We start from the raw sequence: 25,925 nt of genomic DNA on the forward strand, positions 1-25,925 counted from the left end.
TCTGGAACGCTTCCATGGATCCCGGTGATTCTGACATTGTTTTCTCGTGATATATTGTACTTCATGTTAGTGGTAAAATTTCAATCAAATAACTTGCGTTTATTTGTGAGAAAAACGGAAATTTGGCGAAAATTTTGAAAATTTCGCAATTTTCCAACTTTGAATTTTTATGCCCTTAAATCACAGAGATACGGCACACAAAAAACTTGATAACTAACATTTCCCACATGTTTACTTTACATCAGCACAATTTTGGAACCAAAATTTTTTTTTGTTAGGAAGTTATAAGGGTTAAAAGTTGACCAGCGATTTCTCATTTTTACAACACCATTTTATTTTTAGGACCACATCACATTTGAAGCCACTTTGAGGGGTCTATATGATAGAAAATACCCAAAAGTGACACCATTCTAAAAACTGCACCCCTTAAGGTGCTCAAAACCACATTCAAAAAGTTTATTAACCCTTTAGGTGCGTCACAGGAATTTTTTTTAATATTTAAAAAAAAATGAACATCTAACTTTTTTTCATAAAAAAAATAATTCAGGTTCAATTTTTTTTATTTTACCAAGGGTAACAGGAGAAATTGGACTGCAAAAGTTATTGTGCAATTTGTCCTGAGTACGCAGATACCTGATATGTGGGGGGGGAACGACTGTTTCAGCGCATGGCAGAGCTCAGAATGGAAGGAGCGCCGTTTGACTTTTTCAATGCAAAATTGGCTGGAATTCAGATTGGACGCCATGTCACGTTTGGAGAGTCCCTGATGTACCTAAACAGTGGAAACCCTCTACAAGTGACCCCATTTTGGAAACTAGACCCCCCAAGGAACTTATCTAGATATGTGGTGAGAACTTTGAACCCACAAGGGCTTTCCAAAAGTTTATAACGTACAGCGGTACAATTAAAAAATCATATTTTTTCCACAAAAATGATCTTTTCACCCCAATTTTTATTTTCCCAAGGGTAACAGGACCCTAAAAGTTATTGTGCAATTTGTCCCGAGTACGCTGATACCCCACATGTGGGGGTAAACCACTATTTGGGCGCATGGCAGAGCTCGGAAGGGAAGCAGCGCCATTTGACGCTTTTGGCTGGAATTGAGATCAGACACCATGTCGCGTTTGGAAAACCCCTGATGTACCAAAACAGTGGAAACCCCCCACAAATGACACCATTTTGGAAACTAGACCCCCTAAGGAACTTATCTAGATGTGTGGTGAGAACTTTGAACCCCCATGGGCTTCACAGAAGTTTATAACATAAAGCCATACAATTAAAAAATCATATTTTTTCCACAAAAATCATCTTTTCACCCTCAATTCTTATTTTTCCAAGGGTAACAGGACCCTAAAAGTTATTGTGCAATTTGTCCTGAGTACGCTGATACCCCACATGTGGGGGTAAACCACTATTTGGGCGCATGGCAGAGCTCGGAAGGGAAGCAGCGCCATTTGACGCTTTTGGCTGGAATTGAGATCGGACACCATGTCGCGTTTGGAAAACCCCTGATGTACCAAAACAGTGGAAACCCCCCACAAATGACACCATTTTGGAAACTAGACCCCCTAAGGAACTTATCTAGATGTGTGGTGAGAACTTTGAACCCCCATGGGCTTCACAGAAGTTTATAACATAAAGCCATACAATTAAAAAATCATATTTTTTCCACAAAAATCATCTTTTCACCCTCAATTCTTATTTTTCCAAGGGTAACAGGACCCTAAAAGTTATTGTGCAATTTGTCCTGAGTACGCTGATACCCCACATGTGGGGGTAAACCACTATTTGGGCGCATGGCAGAGCTCGGAAGGGAAGCAGCGCCATTTGACGTTTTTGGCTGGAATTGAGATCGGACACCATGTCGCGTTTGGAAAACTCCTGATGTACCAAAACAGTGGAAACCCCCCACAAATGACACCATTTTGGAAACTAGACCCCCTAAGGAACTTATCTAGATGTGTGGTGAGCACTTTGACCCCCCCAGTGCTTCACAGAAGTTTATAACGCCCGGGCGTGAAAATAAAAAATTCGTATTTTTTCCACAAACATGATCTTTTAGTCACCATTTTTTTATTTTCCCAAGGGTACCAGGAGAAATTGGACCTTAAAAGTTGTTGTCCAATTTGTCCTGAGTATGCTGATACCCCATATGTGGGAGAAAACTACTGTATGGGCACACGTCGGGGCTCGGAAGGGAAGTAGTGACGTTTTGGAATGCAGACTTTGATGGAATGGTCTGCGGGTGTCATGTTGCCTTTGGAGAGCCCCTAATGTACCTAAACAGTGGAAACCCCCCACAAATGACACCATTTTGTAAACTAGACCCCCCAAGGAACTTATCTAGATGTGTGGTGAGCACTTTGAACCCCCCAGTGCTTCACAGAAGTTTATAACGCCCGGGCGTGAAAATAAAAAATTCGTATTTTTTCCACAAACATGATCTTTTAGTCACCATTTTTTTATTTTCCCAAGGGTACCAGGAGAAATTGGACCTTAAAAGTTGTTGTCCAATTTGTCCTGAGTATGCTGATACCCCATATGTGGGAGAAAACTACTGTATGGGCACATGTCGGGGCTTGGAAGGGAAGTAGTGACGTTTTGGAATGCAGACTTTGATGGAATGGTCTGCGGGTGTCATGTGCGTTTGGAGAGCCCCTGATAAACTATTACCTAGTACCTAAACTATTGAAACTCCCCACAAGTGACCCCATTTTGGACACTAGACCCCCCACGGAACTTATCTAGATGTGTGGTGAGCACTTTGAACCCCCAAGTGCTTCACAGAAGTTTATAACACTCGGACGTGAAAATAAAAAAATCATTTTTTTCCACAAAAATGATATTTTTGCCCCCAATTTTTTATTTTCCTAAGGGTAACAGGAGAAATTGGACCCCAAAAATTGTTTTGCAATTTGTCCTGAGTAGGCTGATACCCTACATGTGGGGGTAAAACACTGTTTGGGCGCATGGCAGAGCTTGGAAGGGAAGGAGCACCATTTGACTTTTTCAACTCAGAATTGGCTGGAATTGAGATCAGACGACATGTTGCATTTGGAGAGCCCCTGATGTGCCCAAACAGTGGAAACCCCCAATTCTAACTCCAACCCGAACCCCAACATGCCCCTAGCCCTAACCCTAACCCTAGCCCTAACCCTAGCCCTAACCCTAACCCTAGCCCTAACCCTAATGGAAAAATGGAAATAAATACATTTTTTTTATTTTATTATTTTTCCCTAACTAAGGGGGTGATAATGGGGGGTTTGATTTACTATTTATGGCGGTTTTTATATTTGGCGTCTGTCGCACGCTAAAAGACGCTTTTTATTGTAAAAATAGTTTTTGCATCACCACATATTGAGAGCTATAATTTTTCCGTATTTTGACCCACCGGGTCATGTGAGGTCTTATTTTTTGCGGGACGAGTTGATGTTTTTATTGGTACCATTTTCGGGCACGTGAAATTTTTTGATCGCTTTTTATTCCGATTTTTGGGACGCAGAATGAAGAAAAACCAGCGTTTCATGAATTTCTTTTGGGGGGGTGCGTTTACACTGTTCCGCGTGCGGAAAAATTGATAAAGCGGTTTTATTCTTCGGGTCAGTACGGTTACAGTGATACCTCATTTAGGTCGTTTTTTTATGTTTTTGTCGGTTTTATGCAATGAAAACTATTTTATATAAAAAATAATTATTTTTGCATCGCTTTATTCTGCGAGCTATAACTTTTTTATTTTTTTGCTGATGATGCTGTGTGGCGGCTCGTTTTTTGCGGGACAAGATGACGTTTTCAGCGGTACCATGGATATTTATATGCGTCTTTTTGATCGCGCGTTATTACACTTTTTGTTTGGCAGTATGATAATAAATCATTATTTTTTGCTTCGTTTTTTATTTTTATTTTTTAAGGGGTTCGCTAAAGGGGTTAACTAATGGGACAGTTTTATAGGGCGGGTCGTTACGGACGCGGCGATACCTAATATGTGTACTTTTATTGTTTGTTTTTTTTATTTCCAAAAAATGGATTTATTGGGGGAATATTTTTTTTTTTTTTCTAATTTATTTGGCGATTTTTTTTTAATTATTTTTACACTTTTTTTTATTTTTTTTTTTACTTTATTAAATAGTCCCAGGTGAGACATCACTATCCTGTGACAGATCGCTGATCTGTCACATCACAGATCACTGTGACAGATCAGCGATCTGACACAGGCACTGCAGAAGGCTTCCTCATGCCTGCGCTTTGCAGGCACTGAGGAAGCCAGCTTCCTCAGGCCCCCGAAGGCCCCCGTCGCCATCTTGGATTCGGGGGGCCTGGAGGAAAGGAGTCCCCCCGCAGCAGCGCTGCACATTGCGCTGCCGTGGGGGGCTCAGGGAAGCACGGAGGGAGCCCCCTCCCTGCCGATGCTTCCCTTTAACTCCCGGTACACCGCGATCATGTTTGATCGTGGTGTGCAAGGGGTTAACGTGTCGGGGGCGGTCCGTGACCGCCCCTGACACAATGTGCCGGGTGTCAGCTGTGATAATCAGCTGACACCCGGCCGCGATCAGCGGCGCTCACCACGTGGGCGCCGCTGATCGCGCCCGACGTACTATCCCGTCCATGGGCATAGGGGCCCAGGTCCCATGGACGGGATATACCGTCGGATGTCGGGAAGGGGTTAAACACACAATTGCCAAAATCAACCAAAATTAGCTCAAGAAATAACCATAAAACTCCACCATATGGTAACTTCATGGAAGTACCAAAACACATGAGCATACAGTCATATGTAAAAGTTTGGGCACCCCTATTAATGTTAACCTTTTTTCTTTATAACAATTTTGGTTTTTGCAACAGGTATTTCAGTTTCATATATCTAATAACTGATGGACTCAGTTATATTTCTGGATTCAAATGAGGTTTATTGTACTAACAGAAAATGTGCAATCTGCATTTAAACAAAATTTGACCGGTGCAAAAGTATGGGCACCCTTATCATTTTCTTGATTTGAACACTCCTAACTACTTTTTACTGACTTCCTGAAGCACTAAATTGGTTTTGTAACCTCATTGAGCTTTGATCTTCATAGCCAGGTGTATCAAATCATGAGAAAAGGTATTTAAAGTGGCCACTTGCAAGTAGTTCTCCTATTTGATTCTCCTATGAAGAGTGGCATCATGGGCTCCTCAAAACAACTCTCAAATGATCTGAAAACAAAGATTATTCAACATAGCTTTTCAGGGGAAGGATACAAAAAGTTGTCTCAGAGATTTAACCTGTCAGATTCCACTGTGAGGAACATAGTAAGGAAATGGAAGAACACAGGTACAGTTCTTGTTAAGCCCAGAAGTGGCAGGCCAAGAAAAATATCAGAAAGGCAGAGAAGAAGAATGGTGAGAACAGTCAAGGACAATCCACAGACCACCTCCAAAGGCCTGCAGCATCATCTTGCTGCAGATGGTGTCACTGTGCATCGGTCAACAATACAGCGCACTTTGCACAAGGAGAAGCTGTATGGGAGAGTGATGCGAAAGAAGCCGTTTCTGCAAGCACGCCACAAACAGAGTCGCCTGAGGTATGCAAAAGCACATTTGGACAAGCCAGTTACATTTTGGAAGAAGGTCCTGTGGACTGATGAAACAAAGATTGAGTTGTTTGGTCATACAAAAAGGCGTTATGAATGTGCTGTATTGTTGACCGATGCACAGTGACACCATCACTGAAAAAAAGAAGAAAGAAAGAAACAGAGAAAGAAAGAACATGGAGAGAAAGAAAGAGGGGACAGAAAAAAGAACAGAGAGAGAAAGAAAGAGAAAGAATGAAAGAACAGAGAGAGAGACAGAGAAAGAAGAGAAAGAAAGAGGGGAATGTAAGAGAACAGAGAAAGAAAGGAAGAACAGAGAGAGAGAAAGAAACAACAGAGAAAGAAAGAAAGAAAGAGAACAGAGAGAGAGAGAGAAAGAACAGAGGGATAAAGAAAGAACAGAGAGAGAAACAGAGGAAAGAAAGAACGGAGCGAGAAAGAAAGAGGGGAAAGAAAGAGAACAGAAAGAAAGAGAGAACAGAGAGAGAGAGAAAGAAAGAATACAGAGAGAAAGGACGAACATAGAGAGAGAAAGAACAGAGAGAAAGAAAGATTAGAGAGAGAAAAAGAGGGGAAAGAAAGAAAGAACAGAGCAAAAGAAAGAACAGAGAGAGAGAAAGGAAGAGGGGAAAGAAAGAAAGAAGTGAGAGAGAAAGAAAAAGATTCTATCTGTCCTGCTGGATTCAGGAAGGTTGGGAGGTATGAATGCTCCCCACCATGCACGGTTCAGCTTTGTGTGCCTCGTACACACACGGCTCTGCTCCGTACACTTCACGCACACACATGGCTCCACTCCGTAAACCTTGCACACATGCGGCTCTGCTCCGTACACCTTGTACACACATGGCTCCACTACGTAAACCTTATACACATGCGGCTTTGCTCCATACACCTCGTACATACACGGTTCCGCTCTGTACACGTCGTACACATGCGACTCCGCTTCATACACACGGAGCTCCACTCTCTTTGATAAAACCGGTGCCCCCGCGTCCAGGAGGATCAGTCTGCGCTTATACTGCCCACTGTTAAGATTTTTTTGCGTTACAGCAGCATTCTGATTATCTGATTACCGGTTTTACCAAAGAGAATCATAAAAAGTGCCCTCCTCTAAGCTGGATTCAAACATACTAGCACGTAACTGATGAAGGTCTATACTGACCAAAACGTTTTCTGGCACTACAATAAATTGTCTCACTAAGCATTAAGTTGAGTGCCATGTTTTCATTTATTACAGAAAGAGAACACAACCTAGCGACCTCACTGCAGGGCAGGCTGTGTGGGGCTGCACTGGGTCTGTGGGAGGGCGACAATGGGGTCGGTGCATGGGGGGGTGCGGCTTATCTCCCTGCAGTACGAGACAAATAGACTCCCGGGCGGGACAGCGGGTGTGCAGAGCATAAACGGGACTGTCCCGCGGAATCCGGGGCGCTTGGGAGCTATGGTTACAGCAAAAAATGTGCTGAGCTTTATCGTTCTAATAATACTACAGCCCTGCTACTCCCCAGAGCTGTCACTCAGGCTGGAGTGGTCACCCTGTAAGTGTTGAATGTGTCATGTCTCATATGTATTGTGTAATGTTCTATATCCCATCCCAACCCATCTTGTCCCATCCCTAACCCACCTCTTCAACCTATCGCTAACGTCCGGTACCTTCCCTTCTGCTTTTAAACATGCCACAATCACGCCAATCCTTAAAAAGCCAACCCTCGACCCAACCGCTATGTCCAGCTATCACCCAATATCACTGCTCCCATTCGCTTCCAAACTACTGGAGCTGCACGTTCACGCTGAACTTTCCTCCCGCCTCTCATCTAACTTGCTCTTTGACAATCTACAATCTGGTTTCCACCCCCATCACTCCATTGAGACAGCCCTGACCAAAATTACTAAAGACCTACTTACAGCCAAAGCAAACGGACATTACTCTATACTCCTGCTTCTAGACCTGTCCTCTGCATTCGACACAGTTGACCACTCCTCCTATTACAGATCCTCTCCTCCTTTGGCATCAAAGACCTCGCCCTATCCTGGATCTCCTTATACCTTTCAAACCGCACATTCAGCGTCTCCCACTCCCACACTACCTCCTCATCCCACCCTCTCTCTGTTGGAGTCCCCCAAGGCTCTGTTCTAGGACCCCTACTCTTCTTATACCCTTGGCCTGGGTCAACTCATTAAGTCCCATGGATTCCAGTACCGCCTTTATGCTGACGACACTCAGATCTACCTCTCTGGCCCAGACGTTACCTCTCTGCTGCCCAAAATCCTGGAGTGTCTATCAGCCATATCCTCCTCCTTCTCCTCTCGTTTCCTCAAGCGCAATGTGGACAAATCTGAACTCATCTTTCCTCCATCTCACAGATTTTCCTTACCTATCACAATTAATGACATCACGCTTTCCCCAGTGCCGGAAGTCGCTGCCCCGAAGTAACCCTTGACTCTGCCCTGTCCTTCAAACCGCACATCAAAGCTCTTTCTACCTCCTGTTGCCTCCAGCTCAAAAATATTTCCAGAATCCGTCCTTTCCTCAACCCTCACTCTACTAAAATGCATGTGCACACCCTCATCATCTCCCGCCTCGACTACTGCAACATCCTTTGCTGTGGTCTCCCTGCTAACACCCTCGCACCTCTCCAGTCCATCCTTAACTCTGCCGCCCGACTAATTCATCTCCCTACTCGCTACTCCTCCGCTTCTCCTCTCTGCAAATCTCTTCACTGGCTTCCATTCTCTCAGCGTATTCAGTTCAAATTACTAATACTGACCTACAAGGCCATCTATAACCTGTCTCCTCTATATGTCTCTGAACTAATCTCCCAATACCTTCCCTCACGTAATCTCCGGTCATCCCAAGACCTCCTTCTCTCCTCCACACTTATTCGTTCCTCACCCAACCGCTTCCAAGACTTCTCCCAAATAGCCCCCATCCTCTGGATTTCTTTGCCCCAACATGTCCGACTATCAACCACATTCGGATCCTTCAGACTGAACCTGAAAATCCACCTCTTCAAGAAAGCCTACAGCCTGCAATGACCCCGCTGCTTCCTCACCACTACTGGAGATTTCACCTCAACCAACACCGGAACTGCTGCAACCCATCAACCTACTGTCTCCTTCCCCACCATCCTGTAGCATGTAAGCCCGAAAGGGCAGGGTCCTCTCCCCTCTGTATCAGTCTGTCATTGTAAGTTTGTTTACTGTAAGTGATATCTGTAATTTGTATGTAACCCCTTCTCATGTACAGCACCATGGAATCGATGGTGCTATATAAATAAATAAATAATAAATAATACTAATAACAATATCTGCCGTGTCAATGTACTGTATATTGCAATTGCACTATATTGTACATGCTAGTGCTAGGGAGAGAAAGAGGTTAATTAAGGGGGCTGGGTCAGCAGCCTCGAAAGTAGACAGGAAGTCCCTGTCTGCAGCTCAATGCACGGGTAGGCATGCCCAGGGCAGGTGCTCAGCAGCGTCTGGAGCCAAAAACTTCCCTGGAAGGGAAAGGGTGGTGCCCAAACCCCTGGGGAGTGAAGCAGGCACCAGGACTGTGTAAATGCCCTGCTGAGGACTATGAGCGCCCAGATATCAGCTTGTGAACTACCACTATGTCACGCTCGCACCTTGGCAGGTTTGCGCGAGTCGGGGGGTTGTGGCCCCACTGTGCCACAAACCAGACTATCCTGGAAGGGGAGTGACTATGACAGCTACTTCGGTCTTCGCTGGAGCCTTTGATGATGAGGTCAGGCTTGTGCGGCAGGTAGCTGCCAGGTGCCACTCCAGGGTGGTGTCTCGCTGTGGCTGCTGATTCCACTCTGGGACAAGACACTTGGACAGGTGCGACTGACAGGCAGGAAGGTATGCACAGCAGGCACGGCTGGTATCCAGGCAGGCATGGCTGAGACACAGGGCAGGCAGGCATGGCTGAGACACAGGGCAGGCAGGCAAGGCTGAGACACAGGACAGGGAGGCATAGCTGAAACACAGGGCAGGGAGGCACAGCTGAAACACAGGGCAGGTGTGGTGTGTGAAGGAACAGGTAGAGACCTGTTCACACAGTGGGTGCAGATACTGGAGCAAAAACCAAAACAGGCAGAGATGCTTACTTGTATAGACAGGCCTCAATACAAATGCACTAACCTCCCCGCAGGTACTGGAGCAGGCTGGAAGGAGAGGAGTATGACAGAACAGGTTTGCACCTGTTCACACAGGAGGTGCCGGTACGGGTACTAGTAGGGAGGAGTTGGAGTATGACGGGACAGGTTTGGACCTGTTCACACAGGAAGAGGGACGGAAGGGTGCGGACTACAGGCAAACCTGCAAGGGTACAAAGCAGGCAGAGCCGCAAGGGTACAGAGCAGGCAGAGCTTGCAAGGGTACTGAGCAGGCAGAGCTCGCAAGGGTGCCGAGCAGGCAGAGCTTGCAAGGGTGCTGAGCAGGCAGAGCTTGCAAGGCTGCAGAGCAGGCAGAGCTTGCAAGGGTGCAGAGCACAGATAGGGAGGACACAAGGAAAGACACAACAAGGAATGAAGTCACAGACAAGGAGACAGAGAGACAAAGGTAGGACAGAGTTCAGACAGGGAAACAGTACTAGACAAGGTACAGGGACCGAATTATACTCAGATACAAAACAAGGCTTAGAACAAGACACAGGGACCAAGACAAGGCAAGGAGTAACAGCACAGGGACCAGGATATTCTGCCTCCTGAAGGGCAGACAGAGAAGTACTAGGCAAAGTTAGGAGTTAAGACCAAACAGACCGAACATTCAGGGTCCCTCTCCCACACCACCTCCTCACCCCGCCCCCTCTCTGTCGGTGTTCCTCAAGGCTCAGTTCTAGGACCCCTACTCTTCTCCATCTATACCTTCGGCCTGGGACAGCTCACGGTCTCCAGTATCATCTCTATGCCGATGACACGCAGATCTACCTATCTGGACCTGACCTCACCGCCTTACTGACCAAAATCCCACAATGTCTGTCCAATATTTCAGCTTTCTTCTCTGCTCGCTTTCTAAAACTGAACATAGACAAAACAGAATTCATAATCTTTCCCCCATCTCACTCCACCCCTCCACCAGACATATCCATCAATGTCAATGGCTGCTCACTTTCCCCAGTCCCGCATGCTCGGTGCCTCGGGGTGATCCTCAACACTGCCCTCTCTTTCAAGCCACATATCCAAACCCTAGCCTCCTCCTGCCGTCTCAAACTCAAAAACATTTCCCGGATCCGTGCATTTCTTGACCAGGACACCACAAAAACTCTAGTGCATGCCCTTATCATCTCCCGCCTCAACTACTGCAACCTCCTAATCTCTGGCCTCCCCTCTAGTACTCTGGCACCACTCCATTCCATCCTACATTCTTCTGCCCGACTAATCCACCTGTCTCCCCGTTATTCCCCAGCCTCTCCCCTATGCCAAGCCTTTCATTGGCTTCCTATCGTTCAGAGGCTCCAGTTCAAAACCCTAAGACATACAAAGCCATCCACAACCTGTCTCCGCCCTACATCTGTGACATGGTCTCCTGCTACTTACCCACACGCAACCTTCGATCCTCCCAAGATCTCGTTCTCTACTCTCCTCTTATCTCTTCCTCTCACACCCGCATACAAGACTTCTCCCATGCTTCCCCCATACTCTGAAATTCTCTACCTCAACACATCAGACTCTCGCCTACCATGGAAACCTTCAGAAAGAACCTGAAGAGAAGACCCACCTCTTCCGACTAGCCTATAACCTGCAGTCATCCTCAGCCTACTGAACCACCGCATGACCAGCTCTACCCTCTCCTAGTGTATCCTCATCCATCCCCTGTAGACTGAGCCCTTGCGGGCAGGGACCTCTCTCCTCCTGTACTTATGTGTGTCTTGTATTGCTCATGTTTATTGTACTTGTCCATATTTTCCCCTTTTCTCATGTAAAGCGCCATGGAATAAATGGCGCTATAAAAATGTATAATAATAATAAAGCCTCCAGAGAAAGCTAGACATAGGACAGGACCTGGCTTACTCAGCAGCAAGAAACTAACTGAGTTAAACATTGCACAGGCAAAGTCCATTGGGAGCAGCTGCCCTAAATACTAGAGGGCTCTTGGTGATTGGCTAGGGACCCATCAGGCAGGTGCACACTGATTCCATAAGAACCAGAAAGTTCTGGCGCCGCCCCTCCCCCTATACACACAGCCAGGAAACATTCAGAGAGCAGACAAGAGGCACAGAACATGGAGCTGGCAGCAGACAGAAATCACAGCATGGCCTGGAGCAGTGAGCAAGTTGGTGAGTGGGGGATGGGAGGCCATGCAGCGATGCCAGCAGGGTTGTTACACACTACTACTGCTGCTGCTGATAATGCGGTGAATGTTGCTTGGGAAAATACATGAAGTTTTATCCAGTTTATTGCATCTTCCTTTTCTTCAATAAATCGTTTTCGCTGTTGGATTACAACTGTGCCTGGGTTGTGTTCCTGGATCCTTATTGCCTGTACTACAGTGATCGTGGTGAAAAGGTAAATTGCCTGGGATTGCATCTGTTCTGTCTGTTTTATGTACAAGGGGCCGGGGTGCTTGTGGACTGTTGCTTTAAATGGACTTGGTCATGACTACCACCCTGTGCCACCTTGTTACAACCCTGCCAGAGACCAGGAGGTGAGAGAGACTGGAAAGTTGTGTGTTCCTCAAGAGACAACTTCAGACTACTACTGGTACAGAAAAAAAATTGACATATGTCTTCTGTTTATTATCTGAGTGCTGCCCAATTTTTATTGTTTAAAAGGCATAAGAAGCTTGGAAGTTCTTTTTTTTTTTCATTGCACATGAGAAAAGACGATGCCAAACTGATGGTAAAAATGGACACACAGTCTAAAAATAGATGAAAATCAAATCCAGTGCATACTGATAGGAAATGGTCCATTTTTTTCTTAGATAGAACATTAAATGCATGTTTGAATGGCACCTAACCAATGATAATATTTAGGCCCCCGAAAAAATAAAATGTGATCAGCACACAAACGTTTGCTTGTCTGTCAGCTGATCTCTGGATATATTTACACAGAGCAGAGGTCAGCTGCAAGGTTTCCTATGAACAACTGACTGATGTGGGCCCGTTAAAAATAGCCTTAAAAAATCAGTTTATTATTATTATTATTATTTCAGAATATAAAAGCATAAAAAAACTGAACCTAAGGTCACAGCTCTCAAGTATTTATTAAAGTGCCATACGGCCCCTAGAGGGGTTGTCAATCACATTTAGGCTATGTGCACACGTAGCGATTTTTAAGCATTTTTGCCGCGATTTTCGGCACGAAAACGCTTAAAAATCGTGTACAGAACGCCCCCCATGCATTCCTATGGCATTCCGCACATGCTGTGCTAATGCTGCGCTTTTTTCCGCGGCGGAATCGCATCGTGGAAAAAATCGCAGCATGCTCATTCTTTTGTGCGGAATCGCAAAGAATTGCCGCGATTCCGCACCCATAGGAATGCATGAGAATCGCTGACTTCCCGCATGTGGCTATGCCCACCATGCGGGAAGCTAAGTGTCTCATGTGCGGATGGTACCCACGGTGTGGAGGAGAGGAGACTGTCCTCCAGGCCCTGGGTACCATACCCCTGTAAAAAAAATAAAAAATAAAAAATCGGGGTATATTTACCTTCCGGTGTCCCGCGCTGCATTCCCGGCCTAGCGTTCCAAGTAATGCCTTGCGGCAAGGCCCTGTAATGACGTAGTCTCGCGTGACTCTAAAGGTCTCGCGAGATCGCTATAGCAACGCGAGACTACGTCATCACAGGTCTCGTAAGGCATTACTGGGAACGCTGTGGCCCGGGAATGCAGCGCGGGACGCCGGAAGGTAAATATACCCCGATTTTTTATTTTTTTTTTAGCATTTTAACATCCTATCTTTTACTATTGAGGCCGCATAGGCGGCCTCAATAGTAAAAACCTGGTCAAACTTGTCAAACACTATGTTTGACGAGTGTGACCAACCTGTCAATCACTTTCCAAGCGATGCTTCAAATCGCTTGGAAAGTGCTTGAATAACGCACGCGAAAATCGCGGCAAAATCGCGATCATCGCGGTGAAATCGTGCGGAAAAAAAACGCGCGATTTCTGGGAAGGAGTCCGGTTTTTAGTGAGCGTTTTAAAACGCTACGTGTGCACATAGCAATAATGCTGGTATAACAATGACAGATGCCATGTAAGTCACAATGACCCCACCAACAGCCACAGGAGTTGTCTTTCTTCACTGAAACAGGGCCGCATCTGCTAATAGATGAGCAGCCCACCTCACGTGGGAGTCTCCAGTCTGAGGGTGGCACAGCAGAACCTCGCCACCAGAAAGTTCATATACCAAATTTCAAGTAGACAACTCTGCCAAATCACAAAGCGGATTGCACTAATTTTTATGGCTCGCTCACATATGTTTATAACTTGGACAAGTACTATCCATTGCTTTATAGGATAGCACTCGGACCTATGTTATACTATAGGGCAGCGCAGATCTGCATTTTTTTTCTACAGACCAAATGGGCTCCAGAATGGCTCCAGAATTTGGATGTCTATCAATGCTTGAGAAACATTGGTCTGAATTCCTACAGTATGTGATCCGATATCCACCAACTCAAACAATGTAGAAAATGTTGAAATTAAGCTCTCCATTTTCTGCGCACCTGTGATACGATTCTCACATGCAAGATCAGAGTTGGAGCTGAGTGTCAATAGCATAATCCGTTTGTGTGACCCCGTCCTAACTCTGATATTGGCAACTATTGCTGCCTCTGTGTTTCCTAGTCTAAGGGTATGTGTACACGTTGCGGATTTGTGTGCGGATCCGCAGGGGATTTGGCTCTGCAGATCCGCAAGTGATGTACAGTACTTTGTTAGTCAATGGAAAAGAAAAACCGCTGTGCACATGCTGCGGAAAATTCAGTGCGGAAACGCAGCAGTTTATTTTCTGCAGCATGTCAATTCTTTGTGCGGATTCCACAGCGTTTTTACACCCATACCATTCTAGGAATCTGCAGTTGTAAAAACGCAGCCTAAATCCACACAAAATCCGCAGTAAATCAGCAGATTAAAGGCAGGCATTTTGACCTGCGGATTCTGCAGATTCCGCGCGGAAAAATCCGCACACGAATCCGCAACGTGTGCACATACCCTAATGATGTCCGACTGCTCTTGCCCACCGTTAAGGTTCCCTTCGTAGCAGCTGTTGAGTCGGACTAAACTCGGGTGAGCCGCAGTATGTAACGGTCCTTTTTGTACTGACCATTTTTCAGACATTAACAGCAGACGCATTTTGAGGCCCGGCAATCTGTGCAACTTGAAACAAAAACAGTGTAGATAGAAGAATTTTATGGTATCAATCATATTCCTCTTGGCAGGCCAAGGAGGCTGCCAGATTATGCAACTTCTAGTGGAGAGGGGGGAAAATGCTTGAGTAGAGATACTCAAATTCCTCCGGATCGAGTGCGGTTCAGGAGCATTTATATGTTTTAAAATAAACTTTCAGTTTTATTGAAGAAGCTGGAACATTTCAAGTTTTCATTGTCTACCACGTATAATCAGAACGGAGTTTGATGCATCTGCTGTGGCTGTCGGTGATCTGACTTAGTTTGTATGTTACTTTTTATGCATATGCAGAAAATGCCTCAATTGCTTAACAGAAAATTGCACAAATTGCTTACATTGCGATGGTGTACTACACTGTTTTCAGCTAACAGCATATTCTGTAACCTATTGTTTAAAGTCAGTGTTGAAGTGGGGTACCAAGGGTCCACCAGTATCACCAACTCCAGGGTCCCACCTTTCAGCTACATTCAAATATGACTTTATCCTCATTCACAAATGTCTATAGCAATAAAATAGATCAAGTGTATTGTGCTAAGTATTGCTCAAATAAGAGGGTGGTGCCATTCCTGCATTGGGGCCCACCGGAGAATTCTCCTGTTCTCCTGTTGGCCAGTCTTAGCCTGCAGAACGTGTGAGCAAGTGCTTAAGAGATAATTACTTATATACTTAGTTCAGGTCTTGTTCAGAAATAGCAAACCTTGGGAGTAACTTGTTCCAAGCATTAAATTGGCTGTGAACCAAAGGTCACCATACATAAAATAAATATTGGATAAATCCACTGATCTTGACAAGTCTAGCCAATTACGGTATCTAATGTGTATGGGGATCACCAACAGGACAGGTGATGTTGAGTAAACAAGAAAATTCTTCATTTGCAAGAGAGATAAGCTGCTGTTAGTGGTGTCTGGCAGCTGCTTATATCCTCCCCAGTGAGAATCCATGCGCTTCCTCCGAATATGCATGTGCATGGGATAGTAAGGACAGATAGCTGTCAGCTACACAAACATTTGGCTGACAGTGGAAATTCTGCAGCGAATCTGCAGCTATAAATTGTGTGGATATCATTGCAGTTTTGACTGCAGAAATGCATTGACAGCATTGGGAATTGTAATATACAGTATTTTCCAAATATGAAATATATTGCTGTAATCTAAACCATCAACCATAGGGGACTTAATCTCTAATGCTTAGAGCAGCATGATTTCTAAATTTGGCAGTATATATGTATAATTTATGGGCAGAGTGGCTAACACTGGGTTTTCTTTTGTAACTAACCTGCGCCTGTTTTAATATTGGATCCTTTTAGCTGATCTTATTACTGGAGGCCAAATGGCTGTCCCTTTTCACAGTCATCATGCTTTATTTATTATAAGGCCAGGATCACATATGCGACAAACTCGAACGAGTCTCGCATGTTATTACCTGGCACTGCGGCTGGCATTCAGATCGGAGTGTGCGGCTGCATGTATTGCTATGAGGCCGCACGCTCCGATCTCGACTGCCGACGGCAGTGCCAGGTATTAACATTCGAGACTCGTCCGAGTTTCTCGCATGTGTGACTTGCAACTATTTAGCATATGATTAGCTATGCAGATTCATGTCATGTCATTGCATTGTTACTGTTTTGCGCCTAAATACCTAAATATAAATTTGCATTATTTTGGTAGTATTTTGTAAATCCACCATTTGCTTTCACCGCTGCCTGAATCCTTCTGGGCATGCTCTCGATCAGATTCAAACAAGTCTCGACTGAAATCTGATCCCAGGTCTCTTGTACAAATTCCCAAAGTTGGTGCATACTGGTCGACTCACTTGGGTGTGTATACAGGTTTTTTCAACTCTACTCACAAGTGTTTGATTGGGTTGAGGCCTGGGGTCTGTGGGGGCAAAACCAGCACCTCTATTTCATTGTCATTGAACCATTAGTTCTCCAATCTTGACTTATGCTTCGGGTCATTGTCCTGCTGGAACACAATGTTGTTATTTTCATACCCATAGTACTTGAGTGTACAAAGTAGCTTGCCTTGTGGGATACTCACATATAGCTCAGCATTGAGTCCACCATCAATCATGGTCAAGTACCCAACGCATTTGGCTGTGAAACAACCCCATATCATCAGGCTTCATCCACCAAACTTGACAGTTCCTTGAATTTCTTGATCCGTTAGCCCGTTTTCCCTTGTTTCCTCCAGACACATTTGCACCTATCAGAGCTTAGTCTATTGACTTTCGTCTCATTGCTTCAAATCACCCATTTACAATCTTCTACTGTCCACTTTTCATACTTTTCTGCAAACTTCAGCCAAAGCTTCTTATGATGATATTGAAGTAAAGTGTTATTCAACTTTTTTCAAGCCATCATTCCAGACTTGCGTAACATGCATCGCACAGTGCTCGCACGGACGTCTGTGATTTCACTATTATGAAGCATACGAGCCACATCCACTTTCGTGCTTGTCTTGGGAGAACTGATAGACCTTGTGATGAGTTGACTTGTTGACTGATATTTTGCCTGGATGTCCACCTCTTTGCTTTTGAATGGATGGACTAACTTCATTTTGTATTTTTCCTACTGTCATGGCACTAACATGAAGCAGTTTGGCAATTTTCTTGGCCAAGAGACCTCTATCGATGAGCTGGATGATGCTGTTTCTCTTTTCTTGAGAAATCTTCTTCATGGCAGCGCCGCGATGCAAACCAGTGACCTTTGACTTAGGAATTAACTTAATAACACACTGAGCTATTAGTGAATGTGAGAACAGGTTGTATTTTGTAGTATACAGGAAAAAAAAGATTTTTCCACCACCAAGAGCAAAACAGTAACAATGCAGTGACATGACAAGAATCAGGAATTAGAATCATAGAATCGTAGAGTTGGAAGGGACCTCCTGGGCCATCTGGTCCAACCCCCTGCTCAAAGCAGGATTCGCTAAATCATCCCAGTCAGATGTCTGTCCAGCCTCTGTTTGAAGACTTCCATTGAAGGAGAACTCACCACTTCTCGTGGCAGCCTGTTCCACTCATTGATCACTCTAACTGTCAAAAAGTTTTTTCTAATATCTAATCTGTGTCTCCTCCCATTCAGAATCTGCATAACTGATAAAAAGCTAAATAGTTGGAAGTCAAATTTATGTAAGAAACTAGCTGCCCGGGCATAGTAACTAACTACGGTAAGTTATAACAAATTATAAAGATTATACCTATATACATAAAGCTGAGTGTAGAGCCCCGCCCATTCCGAATAGTCACATTCACTATAATATCCCACATCATCCCGACAGCCAGAGCTACCAGACTGCTACCCATAATATCCTACATCATCCCATCAGCAAGAGCCACTGGACTACTACTCCTAATATCCCGCATCATCCCATCAGCCAGAGCCACCGGACTACTACCCATAATATCCCACATCATCCTGTCAGCCAGAGCCACCGGACTACTACTCCTAATATCCCACATCATCCGATCAGCCAGAGCCACCGGACAACTACCACTAATATCCCACCTCATCCAGTCAGCCTGGCGTCAGAACCAGAGCGCTGACTGGATTTGCCCTGACTTCCATACCAATGATCCCTCTAATAGAAGCCTGAGGTGAGAATCAGAGCGCTGAGGGATTTACCCTAACTTCCATAAAGGAGATCCCTTTAAGAGAGGCCTGGGGTCAGTACCAAAGCGCAGAGTGGATTTTCCCTCACTTCCGTACCGAGGATCCCTTTAAGAGGGGACTTGGGTCAGAACCAGAGCGCTGAGTGGATTTGCCCTAACTTCCATACTGAAGATCCCTTTAAGAGAGCCTGGGGTCAGTACCAGAGCATTTGAAGGCAATTGTCCTGACTTCCATACTGGGGATCCCTTTAACCCCTTAAGCCCCAAGGGTGGTTTGCACGTTCATGACCGGGCCAATTTTGACAATTCTGACCACTGTCCCTTTATAAGGTAATAACTCTGAAATGCTTCCATGGATCCTGGTGATTCTGACATTGTTTTCTCATGACATATTGTACTTCATGTTAGTGGAAAAATTTCATTCAAATAACTTGCGTCTATTTGTGAAAAAAACAGAAATTTGGCGAAAATTTAGAAAATTTCGCAATTTTCCAACTTTGAATTTTTATGCCCTTAAATCACAGAGATACAGCACACAAAAAACTTGATAAGTAACATTTCCCACATGTTTACTTTACATCAGCATAATTTTGGAACCAAAATTTTTTTTCGTTAGGAAGTTATAAGGGTTAAAAATTGACCAGCGATTTCTCATTTTTGCAACACCATTTTATTTTTACGGACCACATCACATTTGAAGCCACTTTGAGGGGTCTATATGATAGAAAATACCCAAAAGTGACACCATTCTAAAAACTGCACCCCTTAAGGTGCTCAAAACCACATTCAAGAAGTTTATTAACCCTTTAGGTGCGTCACAGGAATTTTTTGAATATTTAAAAGAAAATGAACATTTAACTTTTTTTCACAAAAAAATACTTCAGGTTCAAATTTTTTATTTTACCAAGGGTAACAGGAGAAATTGGACAGCAAAAGTTATTGTGCAATTTGTCCTGAGTACGCTGATACCTGATATGTGGGGGGGGACCACTGTTTCGGCGCATGGCTGAGCTCAGAAGGGAAGGAGCACCGTTTGACTTTTTCAATTCAAAATTGGCTGGAATTCAGATCGGACGCCATGTCACGTTTGGAGAGCCCCTGATGTACCTAAACAGTGGAAACCCCCCACAAGTGACCCCATTTTGGAAACTAGACCCCCCAAGGAACTTATCTAGATATGTGGTGAGAACTTTGAACCCACAAGGGCTTCACAGAAGTTTATAACGTACAGCGGTACAATTAAAAAATCATGTTTTTCCACAAAAATGATCTTTTCACCCCCAATTTTTATTTTCCCAAGGGTAACAGGACCCTAAAAGTTATTGTGCAATTTGTCCTGAGTACGCCTATACCCCACATGTGGGGGTAAACCACTATTTGGGCGCATGGCAGAGCTCGGAAGGGAAGCAGTGCCATTTGACGTTTTTGGCTGGAATTGAGATCGGACACCATGTCACGATTGGAAAACCCCTGATGTACCAAAACAGTGGAAACCCCCCACAAATGACACCATTTTGGAAACTAGACCCCCCAAGGAACTTATCTAGATGTGTGGTGAGCACTTTGACCCCTCCAGTGCCTCACAGAAGTTTATAACGCCCGGGCGTGAAAATAAAAAAAAAAAAAATCGCATTTTTTCCACAAACATGATCAATAAGTCCCCAATTTTTTTATTTTCCCAAGGGTAACAGGAGAAATTGGACCCCAAAAGTTGTTGTCCAATTTGTCCTGAGTACGCTGATACCCCATATGTGGGAGAAAACTACTTTATGGGCACACGTCGGGTCTCGGAAGGGAAGTAGTGACATTTTGGAATACAGACTTTGATGGAATGGTCTGCGGGTGTCATGTGCGTTTGGAGAGCCCCTGATGCACCTAAACTATTGAAACTCCCCACAAGTGACCCCATTTTGGAAACTAGACCCCCCATGGAACTTATCTAGATGTGTGGTGAGCACTTTGAACCCCCAAGTGCTTCACAGAAGTTTATAACGCCCGGGCGTGAAAATAAAAAAATCATTTTTTTCCACAAAAATGATATTTTTGCCCCCAATTTTTTATTTTCCTAAGGGTAACAGGAGAAATTGGACCCCAAAAGTTGTTTTGCAATTTGTCCTGAGTAGGCTGATACCCCATATGTGGGGGTAAAACACTGCTTGGGCGCATGGCAGAGCTTGGAAGAGAAGGACTACCATTTGACTTTTTCAACTCAGAATTGGCTGGAATTGAGATCAGACGCCATGTTGCATTTGGAGAGCACCTGATGTGCCCAAACAGTGGAAACCCCAATTCTAACTCCAACCCTAACCCCAACACACCCCTAACCCTAATCTCAGCCCTAACCCTAGCCCTAACCCTAGCCCTAACCCTGGCCCTAACCCTGGCCCTAGCCCTAACCCTAATGGGAAAATGGAAATAAATACATTTTCTTTTAATTTTATTATTTTTCCCTAACTAAGGGGGGTGATGACGGGGGGTTTGATTTACTATTTATGGCGGGTTTTTATGTTTGGCAGCTGTCATACGCTAAAAGACGCTTTTTATTGTAAAAATAGTTTTTGCATCACCACATATTGAGAGCTATAATTTTTCCATATTTTGACCCACCGAGTCATGTGAGGTCTTATTTTTTGCGGGACGAGTTGACGTTTTTATTGGCATCACTTTCGGGCACGTGACATTTTTTGATCGCTTTTTATTCTGATTTTTGGGATGCAGAATGAACAAAAACCAGCGTTTCATGAATTTCTTTTGGGGGGGTGCGTTTACACCGTTCCGCGTGCGATAAAATTGATAAAGCGGCTTTATTCTTCGGGTCAGTATGGTTACAGCGATACATCATTTAGGTTTTTTTTATGTTTTGTCTGTTTTATGCAATGAAAACTATTTTCTATAAAAAAATAATTATTTTTGCATCGCTTTGTTCTGCGAGCTATAACTTTTTTATTTTTTCGCTGACAATGCTGTGTGGTGGCTCGTTTTTTGCAGGACAAGATTATGTTTTCAGCGGTACCATGGATATTTATATGCGTCTTTTTGATCACGTGTTATTGCACTTTTTGTTCGGCGGTATGATAATAAATCATTATTTTTTGCTTAGTTTTTTATTTTTATTTTTAAGGGGTTCGCTAAAGGGATTAACTAATGGGATAGTTTTATAGGGCAGGTCGCTATGGACGCGGCGATACCAAATATGTGTACTTTTATTGTTTTGTTTTGTTTTTATTTCCAAAAAATGAATTTATTGGGGGAATATTTTTTTTTTCTAATTTTTTTTTAATTATTTTAACACTTTTTTTTAACTTTATTACATTGTCCCAGGTGGGACATCACTGTCCTGTGACAGATCGCTGATCTGTCACATCACAGATCACTGTGACAGGTCAGCGATCTGTCACAGGCAGTACAGCAGGCTTCCTCGTGCCTGCGCTTTGCAGTCACTGAGGAAGCCGGCTCCCTGCAGGCCCCCGAAGGTCCTCGTCGCCATCTTGGATTCGGGGGCCTGCAGGGAAGGAGCCCCCCGCAGCAGCGCTGCACATTGCGCTGCCGTGGGGGGCTCAGGGAAGCACGGAGGGAGCCCCCTCCCTGCCGATGCTTCCCTTTAACCCCTGGTACACCGCGATCCTGTTTGATCGTGGTGTGCAAGGGGTTAACGTGTCGGGGCGGTCCGTGACTGCCCCTGACACATTGTGCCGGGTGTCAGCTGTGATAATCAGCTGACACCTGGCCACGATCAGCGGCGCTCACCACGTGGGCGCCGCTGATCGCTATGACGTACTATCACGTCCCTGGGAATTAAGTCCCAGGGCACATGGATGGGATAGTACATCATATGGGATTAAGGGGTTAAGAGAGGCTGGGGTCAGAATTAAAGCGCTGGATGGATTTGCCCGAACTTCCATACCGGAGATCCCCTTTAAGAAAGGCCTGGGGTCAGTACCAAAGCGCAGAGTGGGATTGCTCTGACTTCCATTCCAATGATCCCTTTAAGAGTCCCTGGGGTCAGTACCAAAGCACTGGATGGATTTGCTCTGACTTCCATACCAATGATCCCTTTAAGAGGGAAGATGTGCCTACGGGATGGCGGATGTGTGATGGGGATATAGGCACGGGAAGGGGATTCATTTCTGTCATGTGATCTCTGCTCCTTTCAGGGGGGCAGACAATGGCTGGGAGCTTATGTTCCCAGGGATGCTATATTTCTCCCACCATGTCAGTGTCTGCTGAGGTGTTGTCACGTGGGAAAACTGTTGGTCATAGCAACCAATCTAGCTCAGCTACTTTTAACCAGCTCTGGTGAAATGAGAGATGCTTAGTGATTGTTTGCAAGGAAAACTGTTGCTCATAGCAACCAATCACAGCTCAGCTCAGCTTCTTTTGAACAGCTCAGGTGAAATGAAAGATGCTTTGTGATTGGTTGGTGATACACACACACACACACACACACACACACACATTCATTTTATATATAGAGATAACCAAGGTGGTTGTCTATAAAATAATGGCAGTCTCATGTTAGAAGCAGTAGTGGACGGTGAGATATGGAGCCTCAAAATCATAAGTTCAAAACATTGTAACCCTTTTGCTTGTCAGTGTATTTATGTATATCTACTGCTGGTGTGTATTTATTCCCCCTTTTTTTCTGGAAGGGAGGTGGAGACATTAATCTTTTCCTCAGGCAGCAGAAAAGCTAAAATCTACCCTGACTGTAGGAAACCCATGATTCTGAATATGTGGGAGAATCTAACATAGCATGCAGATGAAATAAAATAAATTACATGAGTATTTTTCCCTCAGGTTTTACAAAGGCTGTGGGGGTCACTTCCATGATCTTTGCCCCAGACCCATATGTTATAGCTTCTGCCAAGAGGATTGCGGGTCAGTTATTGAATCGAAAGTAACCATAGAGACCATGAGACCCCAGTTACTATGTATTCTCTCAGTCTAAGAATTTGCATGGGTCTGCTGCTGACATAATCCATTGGATTTTTTCTCAGTGGGGAAATAAAGATTGGAAATGTAACACATTAAAACAAATACATTTTATATATAAAACTTCTTAAAAACAAGGTCAACGCCCTATGGTAAAAAAAAACTTAACTGTATAAAAATTCGTACAGTATTACTATAGTAATCAATATTGCATTTTTCTTGATATATTCATTTGGTTTTTAAAAGTTATGTAAACCTTAGAGGTGGGGGTGTAAATTAAATTCTTATTTTTTATGTGGATATTCTTAAAGGGTTGCCTTGGATCATTTTTTAATAGGGTTGCAGCTGTTGAAAAGAACAAACTCAACAATACCCATCCTCCTCTGCCCCGGCGCTGATTCTCTCTGCTGCTGCTCCTCTTTGTTGAAAGGTTGTAGTGGTGACGTCAGGATTACAACACACGTGACCACTGCAGCCGATCGGCAGAGCTGCATAGCTCCATGATTGTCTGCAGTAGTCCCATTCTCTGTGGTCCTGATAATACCACAGCAGTTTGTTAACTAAGACCAGAGCAGCGGTGGCCAGGCAGCACTGGAGAGGAGGGAGGTGAGTATTACTGAGTTTGGACAAAGTCTTTAAATATTTTGCTTTGTTTGGCTTCTGTGTTTTAAGGTAGATAGCGAGCTGATATTGGTCAAAAATGTTTGGGACGCAGGTACTTGTCAGAGTGGCCCCTTCATACATCTCACTGATGAAGGAGCCTTATGGCTTGCATTGTGGTCTTACTATTATATGCAGCCTATCAATCATGACTAGGAAGGCATGATTAGAGGATGCAATCCCGGACTAGTCTGGGGTACAGACAACACACTGGACTAGTCCTGCCTCAGGAAATGCTACAGAACTATAGTTTAATTTTAAAAGACTACAACATAAGTAATCACATAAAACATCATATTAGAATAAAGGAGTTGGCATGCATTCCGCTACAGTAGCCATTGGGAACGGTCAGGTTCCCATTAAGCATCCCAGATTAACTGCATATAGACATAAGGTTTCTTTATGTTATCCTTTTCTGAATTTCCAGAAGGTTAACTTTAGGCATCTGGAAATTGACTGGCAGTGGCATAATAGTTGCAGTGGTTGCAACTGCACACAGACACTGGAGCCTAAGGGTCCCACAAGTTCCCTTTGGCCTATATGAAAAGGCTTTTCTTATTAAAGACCTGTGATAGTTGGGAGTCCTGTTGGATGTTTTGCTTTAGAGCCCACAAGCTTCATGTTACGCCCCTGTCGACTGGTCTGATAATATTGGTTTTTCCCTCTCTGTGTAATATATCACTATTTTCCAAACCTCCTATTATTCTCCTCCTATTATGAATGTGAATACAATTTACAGTACAAAGTGTTACATGCTCATACAACTACTCACCCACACACTCATGCCTGTCTTCACGTAGTGAGCACTTTATGGAACCTCCAATGCACACGCAAATGTTACATGCGTCCTTCTTCCAAGTCTCACTGTCCCGATACTCTTTTCCTTCCCATAGACAGGTTGGCAGGCGACATTCACATCTTTCCAGAGCTTTTACCCTGGCTTGGAGATCAGAATTCTGTGGGCACAATAGTAATCTCAATTTCAGGTTTTTGTTTTTTTTTACTCCTACCTACAAGGTGGCAAGTACCACCATCCAAAGAAATATTATGATTCGTTGTAATATATTCTAAACTGTATTTTTTTCTATGGAGATATAGAAATCGGATTTACCAGATCATTTCTCATTGAGCTGTAATGGATTTCATGTGTCTGGCACAGGCCGTGTTAAGCCTGAGAATAAACAATTATCTAAATCCTCAGGGACACCTTATCAGCTCAGGGCTTTTAGGAACCCTGACATGACGTGATTTAGGGAAAGTACAAGAGCATTTGTCCGGAGTTCAAGAAGAGATATCTGCAAAATTTAGTTTACTAGGATTTCCCAAAGGACAACTTGTAAATGATATTCAATGTGAAAATAAGCCAGTTGTTCACAGTTGATACCAAAACTACAAGTTACATGTACATTACATCTCCTCAGAAATATCTGCAAGTGTGGAACCACAAAGTCCTGATCTCTAGTGGTTGTGACAAGAAGCAGGGCCTTGTCTATGCTCCATTATGCAATATTCCAACACTCCGTTTCCAAATGAGGACAGTGTCTCCTGGAATTTCTCATCAAAAACCCATCTGGACAAAAAACACATACGTGAATCCCACATGTCATGTACACGCCAGGAATGCCCGGATTTGCAGTGACCTTTGCCCTCTGCAAATACCAAATTAATTATAATATGATTTGAAATAATCATTTATTTTATGATAAATAATTCCAGACTAATGGAAGAACTTTTCCCATGGTGAATTTCATCTATTCTTTCTTCATATAAGCTTTAAGCCTAAATCAACGTAAAGGGTT

General features: G+C 44.1%; 1 protein-coding gene across 1 annotated transcript in view; it reads right to left on the minus strand.

Moving 5' to 3' along the window:
- The window catches only part of KCP (kielin cysteine rich BMP regulator), a 265,538-nt gene that overhangs the window by 199,269 nt on the left and 40,344 nt on the right, over window positions 1–25,925 (minus strand). The window contains exon 5 of the mRNA XM_073579223.1: window positions 24,899–25,082. Coding sequence (XP_073435324.1) covers window positions 24,899–25,082 — 184 coding nt within the window. The remainder of the gene's footprint in view (window positions 1–24,898; window positions 25,083–25,925) is intronic.

The sequence above is a fragment of the Dendrobates tinctorius genome, unplaced genomic scaffold (genome assembly GCF_039654945.1).
Source record: "Dendrobates tinctorius isolate UK_male_01 unplaced genomic scaffold, ASM3965494v1 ptg000062l, whole genome shotgun sequence".
Classification (NCBI taxonomy): Eukaryota; Metazoa; Chordata; class Amphibia; order Anura; family Dendrobatidae; genus Dendrobates; species Dendrobates tinctorius.